This window comes from Balaenoptera ricei, chromosome 14 (genome assembly GCF_028023285.1).
Source record: "Balaenoptera ricei isolate mBalRic1 chromosome 14, mBalRic1.hap2, whole genome shotgun sequence".
Taxonomy (NCBI): Eukaryota; Metazoa; Chordata; class Mammalia; order Artiodactyla; family Balaenopteridae; genus Balaenoptera; species Balaenoptera ricei.
Genome location: NC_082652.1, coordinates 16450239 through 16477998, shown reverse-complemented (window position 1 = coordinate 16477998; position 27760 = coordinate 16450239). Strand labels below are relative to the sequence as shown.

Below are 27760 nucleotides of genomic sequence, written 5' to 3'. Positions count from 1 at the left end.
CTTGTTCATCTACTCTTGGACAAGCACTCTTCTAGACCTAGGGGAGTGTATAAGGATGAACAAACAAAGTGGGCACTGAACACATGGAGGTCATACACTAACACAGGGGAGATTTTTAGGATATGTAGTCTTCAACAGGCAAAATCTTAAGATACTGCTAGCTATGTCAGGACCAGCCCAAGAATGGTAATAGGCCTGGAGATAGCAACCAATGTGCCCATGATAATTGCACAAAGGGGAGACTGCTCTGTTGGCATCTCCCATACACACTTTTGGACAGTGTTAAAAACAGAACTTGAGAAACTGAATTCTGATGATGTTAAAAAAAAAAAAAAGGAATTGTCGCTTGTTCCACGGGTGACCAACGCACTCGGGTTTATCTTGGGGCACGGGGCAGCCACCCCACTGGCCTTATCTAACTGACTGGTCTGTGAGATGTGCATAGCACTATAATGCCTCACTGTGGGATAAAGAACACCACAGTTATAATGTCCATGTGGTACAGAGCAAGAGCTTTAGAAGAGGGGAAATGGGCAATGGAGTGTGTCCACCAAACACCTCCAAGCCTCCTGGTCTGGAACTTTTGGAGTCAGCTGAGCAACGGACGATAGGAGGAATGGGGGAGGGGTGTTCCGTGTGGCACAGTTGAGGAAGGCATAGAGGTTTTGTTTTCTTTCTCAAGGTACAGTCTTGCATTTTAGGGTTTGCAGTCCCTCTTCATGATTACATCACTTTCTAACATCAAAAGGACCTTCACCAAGGAGCACTGAGGTTGATGGTGTGGAAGGAAGTCACAGAGAAAGGACACTCTGAAGCATAACAGATCAGAAAGACTAGAAAGGACACAGCCAGAGGCTGTACCTCTGAGAGGTAGGCAGTAGCCACCCTTCATGCAGCCAGCATAGATCTGAAGTGAATACCTGTGACGGAGGGTCTGCGTGTCAGGGAAAGCTGCTGCTGCTGGACATAGGCCCTGCATCACCAACTGATTTATTACTAGGGCCATGTCAGTGGCAGCGTCTGTGACACACTCTGCCTCTATACTGCCTTCTCTACGGAAAAACCAAGTGGCCTTGAAGGAGGGTAAGATAAAGTTTCAGACTTGGGCTCAGCAGAAGAGGGACGTGAGGCTGGGGCCAGTGCCAGGATCTTCATGTTTCAGTTTGAGGATTGTGTTGCTGTTGGTGATTTCTCTGCCAAGCTTGTACTGTGACCTGGGATCAGTATATTACTCTTCCTATGAAATAGTCACCCCCAAGTTTCTGACAGTGGAAGGAAGGGAAGACCAAGTGGAAAAGCTCTCCTATGTGCTATTTATGCAGGGCCAGAAGCAGCTGATTCACCTGAAGGTGAAGAGAGACTATTTTGTGAATAACTTTCCAGTCTTCAGCTACCACAATGGCACCCTGGGGCAAGAAATGCCTTTCATCTCACATGACTGTCATTATGAAGGCTACATAGAAGGAGTCCCAGGTTCTTTTGTTTCTGTCAACACCTGTTCAGGCCTCAGGGGCGTCCTGATTAAGGAGGAGAAATCCTATGGCATTGAGCCCATTCACTCTTCAAAACGGTTTGAACATGTGTTGTACACCATGGCCCATGAAGCTCCAGTCTCCTGTAGTGTCACTTCCAATGACAGCCAAGTGGCATTCACCAGCCGGCAACAAGAGAGCAGCAAGCCTCGCAGTCGGCAGGTGCCATCCTACTTGTGGTCACACACCAAGTACGTGGAGATGTTTGTCGTGGTCGACAACCAGCGGTTCCAAATGTGGGGCAGTGACGTCAATGAGACAGTCCAGAGAGTAATGGACATCATTGCTCTGGCCAACAGCTTCACTAGGGGAATAAACACAGAGGTGGTGCTGGCTGGAATGGAGATTTGGACCGAGGGGGACCTCACAGAGGTGCCAGTGGACCTGCAAGTTGCACTCAGGAATTTCAATAGCTGGAGACGAGAGAGGCTCTTCCGTCGTGTGAAGCATGATGTTGCCCACATGATCATTGGACACCATCCTAAAGAGGATACGGGGCAGGCATTTCTCAGTGGTGCCTGTTCAAGTGATTTTGCAGCAGCCGTCGAATCCTTCCACCATGAGGATGTCCTCCTGTTTGCGGCGCTCATGGTCCATGAGCTCGGGCACAACTTGGGTATTCCGCATGACCATTCGGCCTGCGTTTGTAAAGATAAACCCTTTGGCCTCATGCGTGAAAATATCACTAAAGAAAGTGGCTTCAGCAACTGCAGCTCTGACTTCTTCTACCAGTTCCTCTGGGAACACAAAGGGGCCTGCCTATTTAACAAGCCTGGGCCCAAAGGCCGCTTACGGAGGGACTCTCGCTGTGGAAATGGTGTTGTAGAAGAGGATGAGCAGTGTGACTGTGGTTCTGACTGTGACATTCACCCGTGTTGTGACCAAGAATGTATGCTGAAGGCTCATGCATTGTGTAATCCTGGACCCTGCTGTAATAATTCGTGCCAATATGAACCAATTGGACACAGCTGCCGTCCTGCTTTGGGGGAGTGTGACCTTCCAGAGTTTTGTCTTGGTAACTCTGGGGAATGCCCCTCAGACACCTACAAGCAAGATGGTACACCATGTCAGCAAGGTTACTTCTGTGTTGAGGGTCACTGCAGGAACCATGATGTTCAATGTGCTGACATTTTTGGGTACCCTTCAAGATCCGCCTCTCCTGACTGTTATCGGTTATTTAACGTGAAAGGGAATAGGTTTGGAAACTGTGGTATTCCCAATTCGAGTAACCCAGCATATATTCAATGTGCAGAGAAGGATCTACTTTGTGGGAAAGTTGTATGTACAAATGTGCAACAGCTACCTATTATCAAACCCAACTGTACACTGATACAGGTCCCTCATGGAGATGACTACTGCTGGTCCATGGATCAGTATGACACTACTGATATCCCTGATTATGGAGATTCAGCGAGTGGCAATCTTTGTGGCTCAGACAAAGTCTGCATGGAGTCCTCCTGCACAGATTCCTCTGTTCTCAGTTACGATTGTGATCTACAGGAAATGTGTAATGGAAAAGGAGTCTGCAACAATTATAAGCACTGCCATTGTGAGGCTGGTTTTGCCCCTCCTAACTGCAAAACTCCAGGAACTGGTGGTAGTGTGGACAGTGGCCCCCCTGATATGGAACCTGATGAACTGCCAGCAGGTGGAGGTGGAAATGAAAACACTACCACTGGTAACAAACGTCAAGAAGCTCTCTTAGACTCGATGATCATAATACTTCTTATACTTTTTTTCATAATATTAATAATCGTAATTGTTTGCATCACCAAGATTTGTAGACAGGCAAAAGAAGAATCTCCTGCACCAGAAGAGGCACCAGCAGAGGATGCTGCAGCAGATGCTGCCCCAGAAGAGGCTCCCCCAGAACAGGCTCCTTCAGAAGAGGCTCCCCCAGAAGAGGAGGGAGAGAGAGAGGAGGAAGAGCAAGAATCAGAGCCATAAGACAAGTAGTGGGAGAAAGAAGCCTAAGACATCAAACACCTCAAGCACTGAGTGGGAATGAGAGGCTCAGTGAAGCAAAGGTCAAGAGGGAATTGATAGCTCCAGTGGCTCTGACTAAGATTATAAAGTTTATAAAAATATACTATTGTAGGAGGAGGGATTCTCCCACTTTTACTATTTATTTTAGTAATTAAGATTTTATTTATATATTAAACATCTTACTGCTTTTTAGCATTTCATTTGAACTCTTCACATGCATCTATTGACATCAACATCCTTGTCTCAGGCTAACTTTTCCAGTCACCAGAATCTTTTTCAGGACATGCCATCTTTCATCTAAGTTGTTTGACATACACTACTATTGGTACCTGCATTTATTAATATCACTTGGATTTTCATTTCAAGTAACAGCTACCTTATGTGAGGACAGTTATGTGACTGATTGTTCTAATTTGCCCTATAAATGTGCATTCATGAAATGAGGAGTTTTTTTAATCAAAAAAATAAAACCTATTCAGATTAGACATCTCTTCAGATTCCATGTGATGTAGTTATTGAGTCTATTTTCTTCTGGGACTCTGTAGGGCAGACTATATCCAATGACACAGAAGACCCTGATTGCCCCAGGGTCAAGAGGCACTTAAGTGTTTAAGTCATCTACCTTTTCAAATCTGACAGATGTTTAACAAGATATATCATATATTCAATTTATTACTTCCCAAGATTTCCAGGTCCTTCCTATAGCCATACTCCCCCCCGCCCCCCATTTCCTTTTTTTACTGTCTCCATTTTTTATTCTTTTTGAGATTTTTTTTTAACCACTCTGAGCAGCATGCGGAATCTTAGTTCCCTGACCAGGGATTGAACCCGTATGCCCCCCTGCATTTGAAGTGCGGAGTCTTAACCACTGCACCACCAGGGAAGTCCCTAGCCATACTCCTTTTTTACCTAAAATATTTCTTTTTCTCCTAGAAAAGATTTAATATCCCTTCTTCTTTACTAATATTCCTCGGATGAATTTCATACCATCAGATGTGTCATGTCTGCTGAACATCACCTTGTTAGGAAACTGTATTTATACTAATTTTATACAGTAAAGAGGCCCCTACCACAGTGCTGAGTACATGTATTAAACTAAAATTTTGTTTTTTCTATTTTTCTTTTTTTATTTATTGAAATAACTTGTTGACTGACATCAGAAGGAATCCCTCCAATTACAAGTAACAGCTTTGGATGTAGCAGATACTTCTCTGTGAAGAGAGCACAGAGCATATAATATTAATAGTATAATATTGGGGGCGGAGTCAAGATGTGTACTAGAAGGAAGTGGAATTTGCGTCTCCTCACAACTAGGGCACCTACCAGGTACCGGTGGGGGACCACGGACACCTAATAGGACTGGAGGATCCCCCAGCAACCGGGTAGGACGTGGGGCATGGGGGAAGTGAAGGGGGAGGAGAAGTGGAGGCAGGACGGGACTGGTGCCCCTGAGGGGCAGCTGGGGGAGGGGAAGGGATCCCACACCAGAAGGGGGAAATTGGGGAACCACTGGGAGGACAGAGGATCAAGAGGGAGCGTGGCCAGGTTTCCCCTGCCCACATGGACCCCCAGGAACCTGTTGAGATCCCAGGCCTGATCCTCTGCCCACCTAAGCCCCCTCCAGCTGAGTGGGTCCTGAGGGAGTGGGAGGGAGGGAAAGGGGATCAAAAGTAAAGGTGGGACCGCTGGGACCAGCACCCCTGAGGGGTGGCTTGGGGAGGAAAGGAGTTCCTACACCCAGTGGGACCCACCCATGGTTAGGGGTCCAGCGGGATGGGGCAGACCCTGGGGGAGAGGGTGGGAGAGGGGCACAAAGGAACTGAAGGGAACAGGGCCAGTGCTTTCCCTGTCCGCTTAGGCACCAGGGAGCCTGTTAGGCTCCCAGGCGTAAACAGCCCCGCCCCTACAACCCCACCCAAGGCCCCACCTCTACACTCGGAGACCCCCTCCAACAAGCTGGGCCTAAACCCCACCCACACACCCTCACTCAGGGCCCTACCTCCAAACTCCAGAACTCCACACTCCAGATGCCCTCCTTTGGACGCGCTGCCTCTCTCCTTCTGCCAGGTCCTAAGCAGAGGCCCTGCCTACGCTTGACCATCAACCTGCCTAGGCCCTGTCCCATGCTCAAACGTCACCCCCCCCACCTGCCTAGGTCCCACCCCACCCTAAACCCCACCCCTGCCTAAGTTCCACCTCCCCCCAGGTAAACTCTGCCCCCATAGCCAAGGCTTTTTTTTTTCTTTCTTTTCTTTTTTCCTCTCTTAGATCGGGTTCTGTTTTACCTGGTTGATTCATTGTTGTTGATTCTTGTATATTTTTATTTTTCCCAATCTTTTATTTTTCTAATTTCATTTTATTCTTTATACTTTGTTAGTGATTTCTCCTTTTGGCTTCTTGCCCCCCCCCCCCTTTCTTTTCTTTTTTCTGCTGTGGTTTTATTTTACCTTATTGCAGTTGTTTCAATTATAGTTTTATTTTTTTTAATATATTTTTTATCTAATTTTATTTTGTTTTTTATTCTTTGATATTGTACTGCTCCTTTTTTTCTTTCTTCCTTTTTTTTTTTTTTTTTTACTGCGCCGTGAAGCTTGTGGGATCTTGGTTCCCAGGCCGGAGATCGGACCCAAGCTCCTGTGGTGGGAGCTCCGAATCCAAACTGCGGGACTAACAGAGAACCTCAGACCCCAGGGAATATCAATCGGAGTGAGGCCTCCCAGAGGTCCTCATCTCAGCACCAAGACCCAGCTCTATCTAACTGCCTGCAAACTCCAGTGCTGGATGTCTCAGGCCAAACAACCAGTAAGATAGGAATACAGCACCACCCATTAAAAAAAAAAAAAGAAACGACAAAAAAATATGTTACAGATGAAGTAGCAAGGTAAAAACCTACAAGACCAAATAAATGAAGACAAAACAGGCAACCTACCTGAAAAGGAATTCAGGGTAATGATAGTAAAGATGATCCAAAATCTCGGAAACAGAATGGAGAAAATACAAGAAACATTTAACAAGGATCTAGAAGAACTAAAGAGCAAACAAACAGTGATGAAAAACACAATTACTGAAATTAAAAATACTCCAGAAGGGGGCTTCCCTGGTGGCACAGTGGTTAGGAATCCGCCTGCCAATGCAGGGGACAGGGGTTCGAGCCCTGGTCCAGGAAGATCCCACATACCGTGGAGCAGCTAAGCCCGTGCACCACAACTACTGAGCCTGTCTGCTAGAGCCCGTGAGCCACAACTACTGAGCCCACATGCCACAACTACTGAAGTTCACGCTCCTAGAACCCGTGCGCCGCAACAAGAGAAGCCACCGCAAAGAGAAGCCTGCGCACCACAACGAAGTCCCAACGCAGCCAAAAATAAATAAATAAATTAAAAAAAAATACTCTAGAAGGAATCAATAACAGAATAACTGAGGCAGAAGAATGGATAAATGAGCTGGAAGATAAAATGGTGGAAATAACTACCAGGGACCAGAATAAAGAAAAAAGAATGAAAAGAATTGAGGACAGTCTCAGAGACCTCTGGGACAACAGCAAATGAACCAACATTTGAATTATAGGGGTTCCAGAAGAAGAAGAGAAAAAGAAAGGGACTGAGAAAATATTTGAAGAGATTAGTTGAAAACTTCCCTAACATGGGAAAGGAAATAGTCCATCAAGTCCAGGAAGCACAGAGAGTACCATACTGGATAAACCCAAAGAGAAACACGCCGAGACACATATTAATCAAACTATCAAAAATTAAATACAAAGAAAAATTAAAAGCAGCAAGGGAAGAGCAACAAATAACATACAAGGGAATCCCCATAAGGTTAACAGCTGATTTTTCAGCAGAAACTCTACAAGCCAGAAGGGAGTGGCAGGACATATTTACAGTGATGAAAGGGAAAAACCTACAATCAAGATTACTCTACCCAGCAAGGATCTCATTCAGATTCCACGGAGAAATTAAAACCTTTACAGATAAGGAAAAGTTAAGAGAATTCAGCACCACCAAACCAGCTTTACAACAAATGCTAAAGAAACTTCTCTAGGTACGAAACACAAGAGAAGGAAAAGACCTACAATAACAAACCCAAAACAATTAAGAAAATGGGAATAGGAACATACATATCGATAATTACCTGAAACGTGAATGGATTAAATGCTCCAACCAAAAGACAGACTGGCTGAATGGATATAAAAACAAGACCCATACATATGCTGTCTACAAGAGACCCACTTCAGACCTAGGGACACATACAGACTGAAAGTGAGGGGATGGAAAAAGATATTCCATGCAAATGGAAATCAGAAGAAAGCTGGAGTAGCAATTCTCGTATCAGACAAAACAGACTTTAAAATAAAGACTGTTACAAGAGACAAAGAAGGACACTACATAATGATCAAGGGATCAATCCAAGAAAAAGATATAACAATTGTAAATATTTATGCACCCAACCCAATATTTATGCATAAACCCAATATTTATGCTCCTATGTATAGGAGCACCTCAATAAATAAGGCAAATGCTAACAGCCATAAAAGGGGAAATTGAGGGTAACACAATAATAGTAGGGGACTTTAACACCCCACTTTCACCAATGGACAGATCATCCAAAATGAAAATAAATTAGGAAAAACAATCTTTAAATGACACATTAAACAAGATGGACTTAATTGATATTTAGAGGACAGTTCATCCAAAAACAACAGAATACACTTTCTTCTCAACTGCTCATGGAACATTCTCCTGGATAGACCATATCTTGGGTCACAAATCAAGCCTTGGTAAATTTAAGAAAACTGAAATCGTATCAAGTATCTTTTCCGACCACAACGTTATGAGACTAAATATCAATTACAGGAAGAAAACTGTAAAAAACACAAACACATGGAGGCTAAACAATATGCTACTAAATAACCAAGTGATCACTGAAGAAATCAAAGAGGAAATCAAAAAATACCTAGACACAAATGACAATGAAAACACGATGACTCAAAATCTATGGGATGCAGCAAAAGCGGTTCTAAGAGGGAAATTTATAGCAATACAAGCCTACCTCAAGAAACAAGACAAATCTCAAATAAACAACCTAACCTTACACCTAAAGCAATTAGAGAAAGAACAAAAAACCCCCAAAGTTAGCAGAAGGAAAGAAACCATAAAGATCAGAGCAGAAATAAATGAAAAAGAAATGAAGGAAACAATAGCAAAGATCGATAAAACTAAAAGCTGGTTCTTTGAGAAGATAAACAAAATTGATAAACCATTAGCCAAACTCATCAAGAAAAAAAGGGAGAAGACTCAAATCAATAGAATTAAAAATGAAAAAGGAGAAGTAACAACTGACAGTACAGAAATACAAAGGATCATGAGAGATTACTACAAGCAACTTTATGCCAATAAAAAGTACAGCCTGAAAGAAATGGACAAATTATTAGAAAAGCACAACCTTCTGAGACTGAACCAGGAATAAACAGAAAACATAAACAGATCAATCACAAGCACTGAAATTGAAACTGTGATTTTAAATCTTCCAACAAACAAAAGCCGAGGACCAGATGGCTTCACAGGCAAATTCTATGAAACATTTAGAGAAGAGCTAACACCCATCCTTCTCAAACTCTTCCAAAATATAGCAGAGGGAGGAATACTCCCAAACTCATTCTACGAGGCCACCATCACCCTGATACCAAAACCAGACAAAGATGTCACAAAAAAAGAAAACTACAGGCCAATATCACCAATGAACATAGATGCAAAAACCCTTAACAAAATACTAGCAAACAGAATCCAACAGCACATTAAATGGATTATACACCATGATCAAGTGGGGTTTAATCCCAGGAATGCAAGTATTCATCAATATACGCAAATCAATGTGATAAACCATATTAACAAATTGAAGAATAAAAACCATATGATCATCTCAATAGATGCAGAAAAAGCTTTTGACAAAATTCAACACCCATTTATGATAAAAACTCTCCAGAAAGTAAGCATAGAGGGAACCTATCTCAACATAATAAAGGCCACATATGACAAACCCACAGCCAACACTGTTCTCAATGGTGAAAAACTGAAACCATTTCCTCTAAGATCAGGAACAAGACAAGGTTGCCCACTCTCACCACTATTATTCAACATAGTTTTGGAAGTTTTATCCACAGCAATCAGAGAAGAAAAAGAAATAAAAATAATCCAAATCAGAAAAGAAGTAAAACTGTCACTGTTTGCAGATGACATCATACCATACATAGAGAATACTAAAGATGCTACCAGAAAACTACTAGAGCTAATCAATCAATTTGGTAAAGTAGCAGGATACAAAATTAATGCACAGAAATCTCTTGCATTCCTATTCACTAATGATGAAAAATCTGAAAGAGAAATTAAGGAAACACTCCCATTTACCACTGCAACAAAAAGAATAAAATACCTAGGAATAAATCTCCCTAAGGAGACAAAAGACCTGTATGCAGAAAACTATAAGACACTGATGAAAGAAATTAAAGATGATAACAACAGATGGAGACATATACCATGTTCTTGGATTGGAAGAATCAACATTGTGAAAATGACTATACTAACCAAAGCAATCTACAGATTCAATGCAATCCCTATCAAACTACCAATGGCATTTTTCACAGAACTAGAACAAAAAATTGCACAATTTCTATGGAAACACAAAAGACCCTGAATAGTCAAAGCAATCTTGAGATAAGAAAAACGGAGCTGTAGGAATCAGGCTCCCAGACTTCAGACTATACTACAAAGCTACAGTAATCAAGACAGTATGGTACTGGCACAAAAACAGAAATATAGATCAATGGAACAGGATAGAAAGCCCAGAGTTAAACCCATGCACATATGGTCACCTTATCTTTGATAAAGGAGGCAAGAGTATACAATGGAGAAAAGACAGCCTCTTCAATAAGTGGTTCTGGGAAAAACGGACAGCTACATGTAAAAGAATGAAATTAGAACACTTCTTAACACCATATACAAAAATAAACTCAAAATGGATTAAAGACCTAAATGTAAGGCCAGACGCCATCAAACTCTTAGAAGAAAACACAGGCAGAACACTCAATGACATAAATCACAGCAAGATCCTTTTTGACCCATCTCCTAGAGAAATGGAAATAAAAACAAAAATAAACAAATGGGACCTAATGAAACTTAAAAGCTTTTGCACAGCAAAGGAAACCATAAACAAGATGAAAAGACAACCCTCAGAATGGGAGAAAATATTTGCAAACGAAGCAACTGACAAAGGATTAATCTCCAAAATATACAAGCAGCTCATGCAGCTCAATATCAAAAAAACAAACAACCCAACCCAAAAATGTGCAGAAGACCTAAACAGACATTTCTCCAAAGAAGATATACAGATTGCCAACAAACACATGAAAAGATGCTCAACATCACTAATCATTAGAGAAATGCAAATCAAAATTACAATGGGGTATCACCTCACACTGGTCAGATTGGCCATCATCAAAATATCTACAAACAATAAATGCTGGAGATGGTGTGAAGAAAAGGGAACCCTCTTGCACTGTTGGTGGGAATGTAAATTGATACAGCCACTATGGAGAACAGTATGGAGGTTCCTTAAAAAACCAGAAATAGAACTACCACATGACCCAGCAATCCCACTACTGGGCATATACCCTAAGAAAACCATAATTCTAAGAGAGTCATGTACCACAATGTTCATTGCAGCACTATTTACAATAGCCAGGACATGGAAGCAACCTAAATGTCCATCGACAGATGAATGGATAAAGAAGATGTGGCACATATATACAATGGAATATTACTCAGCCATAAAAAGAAACGAAATTGAGTTATTTGTAGTGAGGTGGATGGACCTAGAGTCTGTCATACAGAGTGAAGTAAGTCAGAAAGAGAAAAACAAATACCGTGTGCTAACACATATATATAGAATATAAAAAAAAAAATTGGTTCTGACGAACCTAGGGGCAGGACAGGAACAAAGACACAGACATAGAGAATGGACTTGAGGACACGGAGAGGGGGGAAGGGTAAGCTGGGACAAAGTGAGAGAGTGGCATTGACATATATACACTACCAAATGTAAAATAGATACCTAGTGGGAAGCAGCTACATAGCACAGGGAGATCAGCTCAGTGCTTTGTGACCACCTAGAGGGTTGGGATAGGGAGGGTGGGAGAGAGATGCAAGAGGGAGGGGATATGGGGATATATGTATACATATAGCTGATTTTATACAGCAGAAACTAACACAGCATTGTAAAGCAATTATACTCCAATAAAGATATTTTTAAAAATAGTATAATATTAACATTATTCATTCTGTGCCAGGAACTGTGTTAAACACTTTACATTCACTGTCTTAATTTAATCCTCCCAACCACCCTATGAAACCTCCATCTTTCATGAGGAAACAGACCAAAGAGAATTTTCTCTGGAGCCAGTAAGTGGTGGTACCGGCATCTCTTCCAAAGTATGACTCAATCTACAATTTCTACTACCTCGTGAGCCTTTTCCTTCAGTAAAAAGTGACAGGGAAAACACTCAATATATCCTTAATTGACTTCTACTATGAGTCCACAAATTGTATAGTCATTACTGATGAAAATGTCTTTCCTCCTATTATATCCTGACATTATGGTGTTGCAGATTGCCATCTTATTCAGTGCTGTGGGCCCAGCATATTGTAGATGCTTAATAAATGTTTACCAAGTGAAAGTTTTAACTAGAGATAACCTTAAAATATAGGGCCAAATTCATTCCTGGGGCAGGATGCCTCTTGCCACTCCCTAGCACAACCAAAATCTTGCTCAGATTCAATACAGCTAAATACTTATAAACTGTCAAGTAAGTCATAAAAAGTTTATAAAACCCCAAACTCCAATGAAGGATAGTCTATGGTAGGGGAGGGGTCAGCTTTAATGTGGGCAGGAGTGACCAGGTAACTTATAACTTGGGGTGTACAAGGATAATAAGAGTTTCCCGTAACGCTCGGGTGACAATAGTTCATTCTGCACTGTGTATGACTACCTCTAGGGAGTATACCACTTCGTCTGATTCCTGTCCTCATTATATTTGGGGAATTCCGAGGGCTGTTTACACATTCTGATAATCTGTGCCGGTAGTCACTGATGACCCAGACAGCTGCTCCCCTGAGAACTCTGACGGTGATTTATTGCCATCCTTTACCTGCCTTTCCTGGGCAGCTATTGTCCTTTCTGTGCTGCCTCAGGCCAACAGAGACCCAGGTCTTTCCCTTAGTTCCTGGAAGTACAGCCAAGTCCAGGCTCTAGATTTTTATCCAGATTTGGAGGAAACAAAGGGAAATTACGTGGAAAAGAAAACACATTTGTATGCTGAAGGTATTATGCTTTTGGAGTCCAGGGGTCATGCCCTGCTTGGGGACTTGGATAGGCCATCTCTCTCCTTGGACCTGATCTGACATCCTTTCTTAATTCCTGTAGGAGGGCTTTTAGGAATATCCTCATAGCCTGGAATCAGACTCCACTCCAGTTTCTGGGGCCCAATGAGGGGGAAAATTTTTTAAAAATAATTTACTGAAAATTCAGATCACATTACCATAACTTCACATGGATGTAATCATGCCCACAGTGAACACAAAGCATTAAATTAGTTTGACAAAAATTTAGCTTTTTTAAGTCCAAACTTCAATCTTTTATAAGCTTGCTCTTTTTTCTAATTTTTATTTTTGAGATATAATTGACATATTATATTAGTTTCAGATGTACAACATAATGATTCATATTTGTATATATTGTAAAGTGATCACAATAAATCTAGTTAACATTCACACATAATTACAAAAAATTTTTTTCTTAGGTTGAGAACTTTTAAGATCTACTCTCTTAGCAACCTTCAAATATACAATACAGTAGTATGAATCATAGTCACCATGCTGTATATTATATTCCCAGGACTTACTTATTTTTAACTGGAAGTTTGTACCTTTTGGTCTTCTTCACCCATTTCACCAATGCCCCACACCCTGCCTCTGGCAACCACTGACTTGTTCTCTGTACCTATGAGTTCAACCTTTTGTTTTTCTGTTTCTTTTAGATTCCACATATAAGTGAGATCATAAGCTATTTTCTTTCTCTGTGTGACTTATTTCACTTAACATAATGCCTTCAAGGTCCATCCATATTGTCACAAATGGCAAGATTTCCTTCTTTTTTATGGCTGAATAATATTGTGCATGTGTGTGTATAACATTTTCTTAATTCATTCCTCCATTGATAGACACCTAAGTTTCTTCTATGTCTTGGCAATTGTAAATAATGCTGCAAGGAACATGGTGGTGCAGATATCTTTTTTAGTTGGTGTTTTTGTTTCCTTTGGATAAATGCCCAGAAGTCGATTGCTGGATCATACGGTAGTTCTATTTTTAATTTTTTAAGGGACCTCCATATTGTTTTCCATAGTGGCTGTACCAGTTTACATTCCCACCAAGAGTGCACCAGAGTTCCCTTTTCTCCACATTCTTGCCAAAACTTGTTTCTTGTCGTTTTGATAACAGGTATAAGGTGATATCTCACTGTGGTTTGATTTGCATTTCCCAGGTGATTAGTGATGTTGAGCACCTTTTCATGGACCTGTTGGCCATCTTTATGTCTTCTTTGGAAAAATGTCTATTCAGATCCTCTGTCCATTTTTAAATTAGACTTTTTTTTTTGCTATTGAGTTGTATAAGTTCCTTTTATATTTGGATATTAACCCCATATCAGATATATGATTTGCAAATATTTTCTCCCATTCGATACGTTGACTTTTCATTTTGTTGATGATTTCCTTTGCTGTGCAGAAAGAAGCCTTTTAGTTTGATGTGGTTCCACTTGTTTTTTCTTTCCTTTTTTAATATTTATTTATTTATTTGGCTGCGCCGAGTCTTAGTTGCAGCATGTGGGATCTTCATTGCCACGTGCGGGATCTTCCTTGCGGCATGCAGGATCTTTAGTTGCAGCATGCAAGCTCTTAGTTGCGGCATGTGGGATCTAGTTCCCTGACCAGGGATCAAACCCAGGCCCCTGCATTAGGAGCATGGAGTCTTAACCACTGGACCACCAGGGAAGTCCCTAGTTCCACTTGTTTTTGCATTTGTTGCCTTGGCTTTTGGTGTCAAATCCAAAAAGCCATTGTCAAGGCCAGTGTCAAGGAGCTTACTGCCTATGTTTTTTTCCTAGGAGTTTTATGGTTTCAGATCTTATTTTCACATCTTTAACCCATTTTGAGTTAATTTTTATATATGGTATAAGATAGTGATGCAGTTTCATTTTATGCATGTGGTTGTTCAGTTTTCCCCTTTATTGAAGAGACTGTTCTTTCCTCACTGTATATTCTTGGCTTCTTTGTTGTAAAGTAATTGACTATATATGTATGAGTTTATTTCTGAGCTTTCTATTCTGTTCCACTGATCTATGTGTCTGTTTTTATGCCAATACCATAGTGTTTTGATTACTATAGCTTTGTAATATAGTTTGAAATCAGGAAGCATTATGCTTCCAGCTTTGTTCTTTTTTATCAAGACTGCTTTGGCTATCTGGGGTCTTTCATAGTTCCAAAGAAATTTTAGGATTGTTTGTTCTATTTCTGTGGTAAATGTCACTGGAATTTTGATAGTGATTGCACTGAGTCTACAGATTGCTTTGGGTATTATGGACATTTTAACAATATTAATTCTTCCAACTCATAAACACAGAATATTTTTCTATTATTTGCATCTTCTTCAATTTCCTTCATCAATGTCTTATAGTTTTCAGTGTATAGGTCTTTCACCTCCTTGGTTAACTTCATTCCAAGTATTTTATTCTTTTTGATGCAATTATAAATGGGATTGTTTTCTTAATTTCTCTCTTTGATAGTTTGTTATTAGTGTATAGAAACACAACTAATTTTTGTATATTGATTTTGCATCTTATAACTTTATTGAATTCATTTATTAGTTCTAACAGTATTTTGGTTGAGTCTTTAGGGCTTTTTATATATAATATGTCATCTGGGGGCTTCCCTGGTGGCGCAGTGGTTGAGAATCTGCCTGCCAATGCAGGGGACACGGGTTCGAGCCCTGGTCTGGGAAGATCCCACATGCCGCGGAGCAACTAGGCCTGTGAGCCACAATTGCTGAGCCTGCACGTCTGGAGCCTGTGCTCCGCAACAAGAGAGGCCACGATAGTGAGAGGCCTGTGCACCGCGATGAAGAGTGGCCCCCACTTGCTGCAACTGGAGAAAGCCCTCACACAGAAACGAAGACCCAACACAGCCATAAATAAATAAATAAATAAATAATTTTTAAAAAATGTCATCTGCAAGTAGTGAGTTTTACTTCTTCCTTTTTGATTTGGATGCTTTTATTTCTTTTTCTTGCCTAACTGCTCTGCCTATGACTTTTAATACTATCTTGAATAAAAGTGGTGAAAGTGGGCATCCTTGTGCTGTTCCTGATCTTAGAGGAAAAGCTTTCAGCTTTTCACCACTGAGCATAATGTTAGCAATGGGCTCAAATTTCATTCTTGAGTAGAATTCATCATTTGGGGTGGGTGTGGACCAAAATCTCACTGAAGTGTTTTCTTAAAAAAAAACAAAACAAAAAACAAAGGCAATCTTTCTCCACCAATGAAAATGCTGAACAACTTTAAAATAATTTTTCACCTGCTTCTATACATAAAGCTGTCAAAATATTTAAGCTCCGTTATTACACAACCTAAATGTACAATGACAGATGAATGGATAAAGAAGATGTGGTACATATATACAATGGAATATTACTCAGCTGTAAAAAGGAACGAAATCAGGTCATTTGCAGAGATGTGGATGGACCTAGAGTCTGTCATACAGAGTGAAGTAAGCCAGAAAGAGAAAAACAAATATCGTAAATTAACGCATATATGTGGAATCTGGAAAAATGGTACAGATGAATCTATTTGTAGGTCAGGAATAGAGATGCAGACGTAGAGAACAGACATGTGGACACGGGGGGGAAGGCAAGGGTGGGATGAATTAGGAAATTAGGTTTGACATAAATACATTACCATGTGTAAAATAGATAGCTAGTGGGAACCTGCTGTATAGCACAGGGAGCTCAGCTCGGTGAGCTGTGACAACCTAGATGGGTGGGATGGCGGGGTGGGAGGGAGGTGCAAGAGGAAAGGGATATAGGTATACATATAGCTGATTCACTTCACTGTACAGCAGAAACTAACACAACACTGTAAAGCAATTTTACTCCAATTAAAAAAAAAAAGGCAATCTTCCTCCAGCAACGTAAGTGATGAACAACTTTAAAATAATTTTTCACCTGCTTCTATACATAAAGCTGTCAAAATATTTAAGCTCCATTATCACACTTCATAATATATGTCATGGCTCCAGGTGATTACTCTGGAATGAGGAGATGAATCTTTCATAACCCTCCCCCAATAAACATGCACACTCCACCTTATGTTCTGTTATGGAAAATCCTTCTACTTCCAGATGCTGATTGGTGGGGGGAGCTAAATACTTTGACTATGACCTTACCTATGAGATAGATTTTGTGTCTTTGAAACCTGTGGCATAATGAACTATAATTACAGACATTTCAAATTCTCAGTAGTTTTTGCTTAATCAGAGTCAAAGGCAAAATTTGCATTTACTTGTGGGAGAACCTTTCAGTGAAATTTTAAGATAAAACTCAAGGCCTATTCCTCACTAGAGTGGTTGAGACATGATTTATACAGCTCGACTAAACTTAAAGATGACCTGTCTTCAGTGTAGGCAAAATTACATACTTATGGAGCTCACTGTAATGTTGATCACTGAGAAGGAAGGATTTTGTTGAGAGAAAAGTTGGAAGTTGGGGACCTAGGGTTTGTTTAAGAGGGTCCAGGTAAAGGACCGAGGCACAAGAGGCTGGAAGGTACTGAGTTCTGGAAGACTGCTGCCTCTTGAGTTTTGACGCATTGATGTCACACATCCATTATCTCCTGTTTTCTGAATTGTAATCCCTGTTATTTTCAGAAAGCCCAGATCCAAATACTTTTTAAAAATGGGATCCTATCCTACATGCTCCATTTATTTTGGACTCCCTCCCTTTAAGAAGATGCTATCTTAATTTATTTCATGATCATCTCCTCTTTTTACCCCCTTCACTGGCTGCAGCTCTCCTCACTTTGTTCTTGAAATTCACTGCTAACTTAGTGTACAACTTTCCATATCCTTTTCCATAGTCATGTAAGTATATATATAGAGAGAATACATATAGTGTGTTTTAGGGGTAATCTTTTAAAAATGAGCTCATATTATTTATATTCCTTTGAATCTTGCTTTTCTCTGCATAGTGGCAAGCTCAGCAAGTCATCCTATATTTCTAAATCATTTCTTTTCATGACTGCATAGTATTCCATGGTATTTTGTTAAGTATATTCTACAGTTAATTCAACCATTTTCAATAGTTGGCAAGAATTTTGTTTCCATGGTTTTGTTTTTAGCCTCTACAAATAATACTGCCAACAAAATACTTCTAAATACACAAATCTGAATATAGTACATCTAGGATTTTCTTCTGGGCCCTATTCTCCAACTATGCTATCTTCCTGTTATTCCTTTCTCTTCTCCACCACTCCTCTTGGCAGAATTCTACTCTCAGGATGACTGACAGACATGTTCAGGAAACTCACACCAGGTGAGAAGCACCTCCCAGTATCATGCTTCAAGCAATCCTGTTACCTTGAGTTAATTCAAGCTTTGGCTGCTTGTGTTGTGCTGGTTCTGAGAGACAGTAACTCCACAGCTAGAATTCATTATTGTTAGCAGGGGATAAGGCTGAGGTGAGTTATGGGAGCCTGCCCCTCTCCTCTAAGGCCTTGCAGAGGTAGCTTCAGAGGACATCTCTCTATGAAAAAAAAAATTAACAAACTTTCCCAGACACCACATTAAGGGTTTAGGAATAGTACGTTGGGCTTTTGGGCCTTCTGCTCCTTCAATGCACTCACTAAGATGAAATCTAAACTTCTAATCCAGGCATAGCACTTCCTATACCACTGGCCAACTCTAGGGCTATTTAGAGAGGTTGCCCAAATCATTTGGGTTTTGAAGTCATAGTGATTTAGGTTTGAATCTCTACTCATCTTTCTTAGCAGTGAGTTTGGATAACTTAATTTTACCCTATGAACATCAGTTTTTTTCAACCATAAAATCGGATAAATCATAAATACCCTGCAGGGTTATCGTGTGGATCACTAATATGTAAAACTTTTAGACTTCTGCTCAGAACAAAATAAAGTCAATAAATATTTGTCCAGGTTACTATTGTTTTCCTTTGTTGCATATCATATTAACAAATTAGGCCTTTATAGGGTATTTCCTGCCCATCCTACATCCTCTTAATCTCCACAAGTCATAACAAGTTATAAATCCCAGAAATTTCTAACTAGGGTCTACCCTGAAATGAGGACTCAGTTTATGCTTTCCAAAGATTCCACCTACATTTAACTAGATCAAACTGTCTTCTTTTTTGTAATACTTATCTTCTTAAATGAGTATTTATGGGAAAAAAACCTGTCAGGAAGTTATACAAGAAGAAGGAACTGGTAGAGTGGGCAGAAGAAGGATCTTCAGAGAAGGAAAGTAAGGAGCTGAGTTAGCCTCAGCGTATGTGGTTTTGCCTAGAGTTTAGTGGTCAACAAGTATTGACTAATAAGTCTCTTATCGGGGCCCAGCTCCATGGTTGAGCTATTCACATTCATACCTGACCATCCATTAGATGTCCCAAACTAGTACTTTCTCATGTCTTTTCTTTATTTTTTCAATTGAAGTATAGTTTATGTACAATGTTATATGTTACAGGTAGACAGTATAGTGATTCACAATTTTTGAAGGTTATACTCCATTTACAGTTATTATAAAATATTGGCTATATTCCTTGTGTTGTACAATATTGTCTTTTCTTATTAATAACACAAATGTCTTTGAGGTTAATAGAAATAGCTCAATTTTATATATGAGACTCAGAAAGGAGAACTGTTTGGCAATGTCACATAGTTAATTAGTAGCAGAGTCAGGACTGGAATTTTAGGTCATTTGATTTCACCGTCAGTTTTCTTTTTGGTATTAGTGATGTGCTGGAGCAAGTTAATATCGCTGGTGAAAGCTCATTGTAGCATATCTTACCAATTCTGTGTTCAGTGATATCATGTTGGTAGCTTGAAATTGGCCATGGTGGTGGGAGTATTTACAGCACAGAAATAGGTAAATCATATAAATTTGAGTACCAGTTGTCAAACACTTACCAGCATATCACCACAATTATTTCTGGTAATACAAAGAAATTATAAACCATGTTCCCTGAATCCAAGGAATTTATAATCTATCTGTCTTTGTAGACAAAACAATATTATATGAACCCAACTGGTTGTGATATGTATAGGACTAACTGTAAGTTCATTAATAGAATAATGTAAGTTCATAACACCAAATAACGGTCAATTGATCAAATGTAGGTGATAAATCCATGGACCTTGACCTACCCTAGAATTATGAATCAAGATTAAAATTGAGGGACTTCCCTGGTGGTGCAGTGGTTAAGAATCTGCCTGCCAATTCAGGGGACACGGGTTCAATCCCTGGTCTGGGAAGATCCCACATGCCACGGAGCAACTAAGCCCGTGTGGCACAACTACTGAGCCTGCACTCTAGAGCCCACGAGACACAACTACTGAGTCAGCGCCCCTAGAGCCTGTGCTCTGCAACAAGAGAAGCCACTGCAAAGAGAAGCCCGTGCACCGCCATGAAGAGTAGCCCCCGCTCGTCACAACTAGAGAAAGCCCACGTGCAGCACCGAAGACCCAACACAGACAAAAATAAAATAAATTAAAAAATAAAAAAATTTATTTAAAAAAAGATTAAAATTGAGAAACTAATGGTCAATATATTTACTGTGAATTGCTATTAAATATGAAACCTGACCTCAACACATTTGTTCACTTTTTCATTGGTTCATTCTTTCATTCAAGCTTTCACATTCAAGAAACATTTATATGCCAGGAACTGCGCTAGATGCTGAAGATAAAAACACAGATTCTGGATGTGGAAAAACTGGAACTTCTACATATCATTGGTGGGAATTTAAAAATGGTGTAACCACGTTAGAACAAAGTTTGGCAGTTCCACAAAATGCTAAACATAGAGTTACCATATGACCTAGCAACTCCACTCCTATAAACATATATATCCAAGAAATATGAAAACATACACCCATACAAAAATTTGTACACAAACGTTCAGAGCAGCACTATTCATCCCCAAAGTGGAAACTATGTAAATGTCTATCAACTGAAGAATGGATAAATAAAATGTTGTATAGCTATACAACAGACCATTATTCAGCAATAAAAAGGAAAGTAGTATTGATACATGCTACAGTATGGATGAATCTTGAAAACATTATGCTAAGTGAAAAAAGCTAGTCACATAAGGTCACATATTATATGATTCTATCTATGTTAAATGTCCAGAATAGGCAAATCCACAGAGACAGAAAGCTGGGGTGGAAGAAGCTGAGGGGGAGAGTGAGGAGGGACTGCTAACCAGAACAAGTTTCTTTTTGGAGTGATAAAAATGTTCTAAAATTAAATTGTAGTGATAGTTGCACAATCTGCACAATATTTATTCTAAAAACTGTTGAATTGTGAGCTTTGAAAGGGTGAATTTTGTAGTAGCTTAATTATACACCAATAAAGCTATTTTTTAAAGTAAAAAAATTAGGGAATTCCCTGGTGGTCCAGTGGTTAGTACTCCACACTTCCACTGCAAGGGGCACGGGTTCGATCCCTGGTCGGGGAACTAAGATCCTGCAAGCTGCGTGGTGTGTACCAAAAAAAAAAAAAAAAAAAAAAAATTATAAAAGTAAAAATATTAAATATAAGGCTAAAGTTCCCTTTTATCAGTAGTCCTAATCACTTCCTAATCCTCCTCATTGGGAACCATTATTATCAGTTTAGTGTATTTGTTTCTAGACCTTCTTTTAAGGTAGAAAGAAAATATATAGCATTGTTTCATGTATGTAAGTATAACATAAATAGTACCATGCTTTTTTTTTAACTCATTATGTCTTGAAGATGGGTCCATTTTATATATAAGCTCCTCAAAGAAAGTGCTCTGGTGGGATCTTGGGCATTATAAATGCTTACTATATTTGATGTAATTCAAATAAATAGCATCAAGATATTTGGGGAAAGACATTGTCATTTCTGCAAAGGATTTCATGCCTGGCTAATTCACTGGACCTCTATGGTGGGTTAAATATTCCTGATGATATAGTAAGAACTTTGTTACAATCTTCTTCAATTAAAAAAAAACTTTGTTCCAGCAAAGGGTTGAGAGTACAAGCCCTGGGACTTTGTATGGAGGAGCCATACTGGAGGTAAAATAAGAAACAGGAGAGGGTCACGTCTGGAAAGCCAAGTGCAAAAGTGTTTCAAGGAGTGATCAACAGTATTTATGTAGGTGATTAACCAAAAAGCTTAACTAAACGGGATTCTAAAAATTAATATGAACATACTTTAAACAACTTGAATATTCATCTATTGGACTATTGTTTGATGTGGTAGGTAAGAACCTTTATTTCTGTTTGGTTCATTAATGGAAGTAAAATGTAAATGGAGAATGATTCGTGATTTTTTTTTAAAGAGCCTTTCTGCCATTTACAGTTGTCGTGTTCACATCTAATGCTATAATATATATTTTCAAGTAGCTTTTCCAAATCATTTGACTCAATGCAAAAACGTTTTCTCTTTACAGTCACATTTTAACACTTTATGTAATATTTAATTGGGTACTATAGTCATAGGTACCATAGTCATAAGTATAACTGGCACAAATAGGTTTGGAAATAAACATAACTTGGTACTTGATGGAAGCAGATACGTAAGGAAAGTAGATATTAAAGTATAGCCTACTAATGCTAAATGTCCAGTGAGTTGTGACTGTCACTGTTTTACAGAAAGAATGGAGAACATCAGTTAATGAAATGAGTAGGTAAGTGAAGGGTAAGAGAACTTCCAGTACATACCAAAATATTAATGTTAAATGAGTATGTTGGGCATTATAGGATACTTTAAAACAATTACAGGTAGTCATCACCCCAAACTTGTAAGGTCAATTAGGCTGCAGTTAAAAAATGTGTCCTGAAAAGACAGACTCTTCAGCAAGTGCTGTTGGGAAAGCTGGACAGCGCATGTAAATCAATGAAGTTAGAACAAACCCAAAAATAAACTCAAAATGGCTTAAAGATGTAAATATCAGACATGATGCCATAAAACTCCTAGAAGAGAACATAGACAAAACATTCTCTGACATAAATCGTAGCAATGTTTTCTTAGGTCAGTCTCCCAAGGCGGCAAAAATAAACAAATGGAACCTAATCAAACTTAAAATCTTTTGCACAACAAAGGAAACCATCAACAAAACGAAAAGACAACCTACGGACTGGGAGAAAATATTAGCAAACGATGCAACTGACAAGGGCTTAATTTCCAAAACACATAAACAGCTCATACAATTCAATAACAAAATATCAAACAACCCAATCAAAAAATGGGCAGAAAAGCTAAATAGACATTTCTCCAAAGAAGACATACAGATGGCCAACAGGCACATGAAAAGATGCTCAACATCGCTAATTATTAGAGAAATGCAAATCAAAACTACAATGAGGTACCACCTCACAGTGGTCAGAATGGCCATCATTAAAAATTCTACAAATAATAAATGCCAGAGAGGGTGTGGAGAAAAGGGAGCCTTCATACACTGTCGGTGGGAATGTACCTTGGTGCAGCCACTATGGAAAACAGTACGGTGATTCCTTAAAACACTAAAAATAGAGTTGCCATATGATCAGCAATCCCACTCCCAGGCATATATCTGGACAAAACTCTAACTCAAAAATATACATGCACCTGAATGTTCACAGCAACAATAGCCAAGACATGGAAGCAACCTAAATGTCCAGCAACATGAACATGAATGGATGTTCATGAATGGATAAAGAAGATGTGGTATATATATACAATGGAATACTACACTCAGTCATGAAGAAGAATAAAATAATGCCATTGGCAGCAACATGGGTGGGCCTAGAGGTTATCATACTAAGTGAAGTAAGCCAGAAAGAGAAAAACAAATACCATAGGATATCACTTATATGCAGAATCTAAAATATGACACAAAATGAACTTATTTATGAAACAGAAATGGACTGACACACATAGAAAACAAACTTATGGTAACCAAAGGGGAAAGTGGGTAGGAGAGGGATTAGGAGTTTGGATTAGCAGATACAAACCACTATATACAAAATAGATAAACACAAGGTCCTAATGTATAGCACAGTAAACTACATTCAATATCCTGTAATAAACCATAATGGAAATGAATACGAAAAAGAATAGGTATATATATGTATAACTGAATCACTCTGCTGTACACCAGAAACTAACACATTGTAAATAAAGTATACTTCAATAAAAATAAATAAATAAGCAAATAAATAAATAAAACTGGGAAAAAATTCATGGGAAAGGGGAAATCCTAGGAAAGTTCTCAGTCAAAAGGGAATATGTGAAGGAAGTTGATAATAATATCCTGTGCTTGTGTAGCACTTTTTATTTTACAAAGCATTTTTACAAATATTACTGAATCATCAGAAAAGCTCATATAGATATTATTTCCACTTTACAAACAAGAAGCTGATGCTCAAAGAGAGTAAATGACAAAAATAACAAAATTTGCAAATAAACAAACTGAGTCTTGAATTCGGGTTTTCTATGTTAAAAAAAAAAAACTTTCAGTAAGGCTCCATATCACAGTCCATGAAAAAAACTGATTTACCATAGGATGTAGCATTCAATTTCTTACAGGCTACGAAACAAATTTAAATATAAGGAAGGGAGATTTTCAGAAGGTGGCAGCACCAGTGCAATTTTTAAAAATCTCAAATCACCCCATAAAAACAGACAAAGCACTATGATGGTAATAAATCAAACCCTACAAACAACAACAAAAAAAGGTGATAAGTCATCTTACAAACCCCAAGGTATGGTGTATAAGGACAAACTCTGATAACTCCAAGACCCAAGTGGTAAATAGTAACTGCCATGGAGAAAGCAGAGAGAAGTAATGGGATGCCTATTGGACCTGAGAACAGGAAAAAACCAAATATCCAACAGATACTTGCTGGAAAGCATAGTGAGCCAATTTGAAAAATAGTACCTGAAACTGAAGTTTCAGACACTTCAATTCTGGGGAGAATGCAAGGGGTCGATTGCAAGGGGTGAAGGGGCCAGAGAAGTCTGAGGTCTACAACTTTAAAAATTAAAGGACAAAGTCTTCTAGGACAAAGTCTTATGCTGGGGAGAATCTGCTATAAGTAGAATTCAAATTGTCCAGGACAAAAAGGCAAAGGAAAGAGATTTTAAGTGGAAACACTTTCATTGTTTCACTAATTAATATGTTATTTGGCATTACATTTTGGTAAATGGTCTTTACCATGTTTATGTAGTATCTTTGTTTTCCCATTAAAGTTTTAAAATAGGAATAGTCAGTGAATTTTAACAACTTTTTGGCATGCATTCATATGTTTATATTTATTTCTCCTTTAACTTTTTGTGTGATGAATTACGATGATACATTTCTTAATGCTAAACTCATGCTTATGTTTCTGGCATAAATTCTTTTTGAGCATGGTGTTTTCCTTGAATATACTACAAGGTTCTATTTCTAATATATCTTTTAAAATTATTTTAATCTACATTCAGAAAAAGTGAAATTTATTTCGGAGCTTTTAAAAATGCCATCTTTATCAAGTTAGGGAATTAAGATTATATTACCTCCAGGCTTCCCTGGTGGCGCGGTGGTTAAGAATCCGCCTGCCAGTGCAGGGGACACGGGTTCGAGCCCTGGTCCGGGAAGATCCCACATGTCGCAGAGCAACTAAGCCTGTGAGCCACAACTACTGAGGCTGTGCTCTAGAGCCCGCAAGTCACGACTACTGAAGCCTGCGTGCCTAGAGCCTGTGCTCCGCAACAAGAGAAGCCACCACAATGAGAAGCCCGCACACCGCAATGAAGAATAGCCCCCGCTCGCCACAACTAGAGAAAGCCCACGTGCAGCAACAAAGACCCAATGCAGCCAAAAATAAATAAATAAATAATTTTTAAAAATTATATTACCTCCATAAAGAATTTTTCATATTTTCCTTTGGATTTTAAAATTTAGCGATGATAGAGTAGCACAAATAGTTTTGTATAATTTAAAATCCTCTGTACCCATATTATACATTTCTACCTTATTCATTTTTGCACTGTGGTAAGAACGCAACAATTTTTAACAAAAATTTAAGTGTACAACACAGTATTTTTTTTTAATTGGGGCATAGTTGTTTTGCAATGTTGTGTTAGTTTCTACTGTACAGCGAAGTGGAGTTCCCTGTGCTATACAGCAGGGTCTCATTAGTTATCTATTTTATACATATTAGTATATATATGTCAATTCTTATCTCCCAATTCATTCCCACCCACAACACAGTATTGTTGACTCTAGGTACAATGTTGTACAGCAGATCCCTAGAAATTATTCATCTTGCTTAACTGAGACTTGATGTCATTGATTGGTAAATCCCCATTTCCCCATACCCCAGCCTGTGGCAACCACCATTCAACTCTTTGATTCCATGAATTTGACTAATTTAGATACCTCATATAAGTAGAAAAATGAGGTATTTGAATTTCTGTGACTGGTCTATTTTACTCAGCATAATGTCCTCAAGGTTCATCCATGTCGTCATATGTTGCAGGATATCCTTATTTCTTAAGGCTGAATAGTATCATATGTATATCACATTTTCTGTATTTGTTGATGAACATTTAGGCTGTTTCCATATCTTGGTTATTGTAAATCTTGGCTGCAATGAACAAGGGAATGCTAATATCTCTTTGATATCATGCCACTCCTTTCTGGCCTACAAGGTTTCTGCTGGAAAAAACACTGAGAGTCTTTTGGATGTTTCTTTGTATGTGACAAGTCGCTTTTCTCTAGCCTCTTTCAAAATTCTCTGTCTTTGACTTTTGACAATATATGCGCCTCAGTGTGGATTATCTTTAGATTCATCTTGCTTGGTGATCTCTAGGGTTTGTGGATCTGTATGTCCACTTGCTTCTCTATATCTGGGAAGTTTTCAGTCAATTTTTTGAATATGCTTTCTGGTTTTTTTTTCTCTCTTCCAACTGGGACTCCTATAATCGTTGGCTTGATGATATCCCAAAAGTCCCCTAAGCTTTCTTCACTGTTTTTCATTCTTTCTGTTTTCTTCACTGACTGAATTATTTCCAAAGTTCACTGATCCTTTCTTCTGCTTGATCTAGTCTAATGTTGAACCCTTCTAGTGAATTGTTTTTCAGTTCAATTATTGTGTTCTTCAGCTCCATGACTTCTGTCTGGTAGTTTTTAATATCTTCTATCTCTGTGTTGAAATTCTCACTTTGTTCATGCATTGTTCTCTTGACTTCAGTGAACATTTTAAAAACAATATTTTTGGATTCTCTATCAGGTAAATAATACACGTTCATTTCATTAGGGTCAGTTTCTGGAGATTTATCTTGTTCCTTTATGTGGAACATCTTTGCCTGATTCTTCATATCTTTGACTTTCTGTGTTGTAGTCTGTGTATCAGACAAACCAGGCACCTCTCTCAGTCTTCATAGGCTGGCCTCATACAGGAGAAGACCTCCACCAATAACTCTGGCCAGAGATTCTAGGGGCCTCTACCAACTCTTTCTCTCCCCAGGAAGCAGCAGGCATCTGTGGTTCTTATATGCTTGCTTTGTGCTGAGCCAAGGGGAGGAGCTGTCTTTAATTTTTGCCAATTTGATTACTGTGTGTCTTGGCATGTTCTTCCTTGGATTTATCCTGCCAGGGACTCTGTGCACTTCCTGGGCTTGGGTGACTGTTTCCCTTCCCATGTTATGGAAGTTTTCAGCTATTATCTCTTCCAATATTTTCTCAGGTCCTTTCTCTCTCTCTGTTCTCCTTCTGGGACCCCTACAATGTGAATGTTGGTGTATCTGACGTTGTCCCAGAGGTCTCTGACTGTCTTCATTTCTTGTCATTCTTTTTTCTTTATTTTGTTCTGTGGCAATGATTTCCGCCATTCTGTCTTCCAGGTCATTTATCCATTCTTCTGCCT

The 27760-nt window shown here is 39.1% G+C and overlaps 2 protein-coding genes across 6 annotated transcripts in view; one reads left to right on the top strand and one right to left on the bottom strand.

Moving 5' to 3' along the window:
* The window catches only part of TMEM116 (transmembrane protein 116), a 188575-nt gene that overhangs the window by 49768 nt on the left and 111047 nt on the right, over window positions 1–27760 (bottom strand). Inside the window, exon 11 of one of the 5 annotated variants that reach the window (XM_059895001.1) lies at window positions 15879–16112. The exons of the other annotated variants lie outside the window; for them this stretch is intronic. Within the exon in view, the coding sequence (XP_059750984.1) occupies window positions 16098–16112 (15 nt within the window). The 3' untranslated portion in view covers window positions 15879–16097. Of the gene's footprint in view, window positions 1–15878; window positions 16113–27760 lie in introns of those variants that run through there. 5 annotated transcript variants of the gene reach the window in all.
* Window positions 1005–3479, top strand: LOC132347902 (disintegrin and metalloproteinase domain-containing protein 1a-like). Its single transcript, XM_059894829.1, has one exon. It carries the CDS (start codon window positions 1005–1007, stop codon window positions 3477–3479), a length of 2475 nt encoding a protein of 824 aa, XP_059750812.1.

What these genes read in the sequence shown, in the direction of transcription:
- LOC132347902 (XM_059894829.1), top strand. Translation starts at nt 1,005, where the DNA reads ATGTCAGTGGCAGCGTCTGTGACACACTCTGCCTCTATACTGCCTTCT.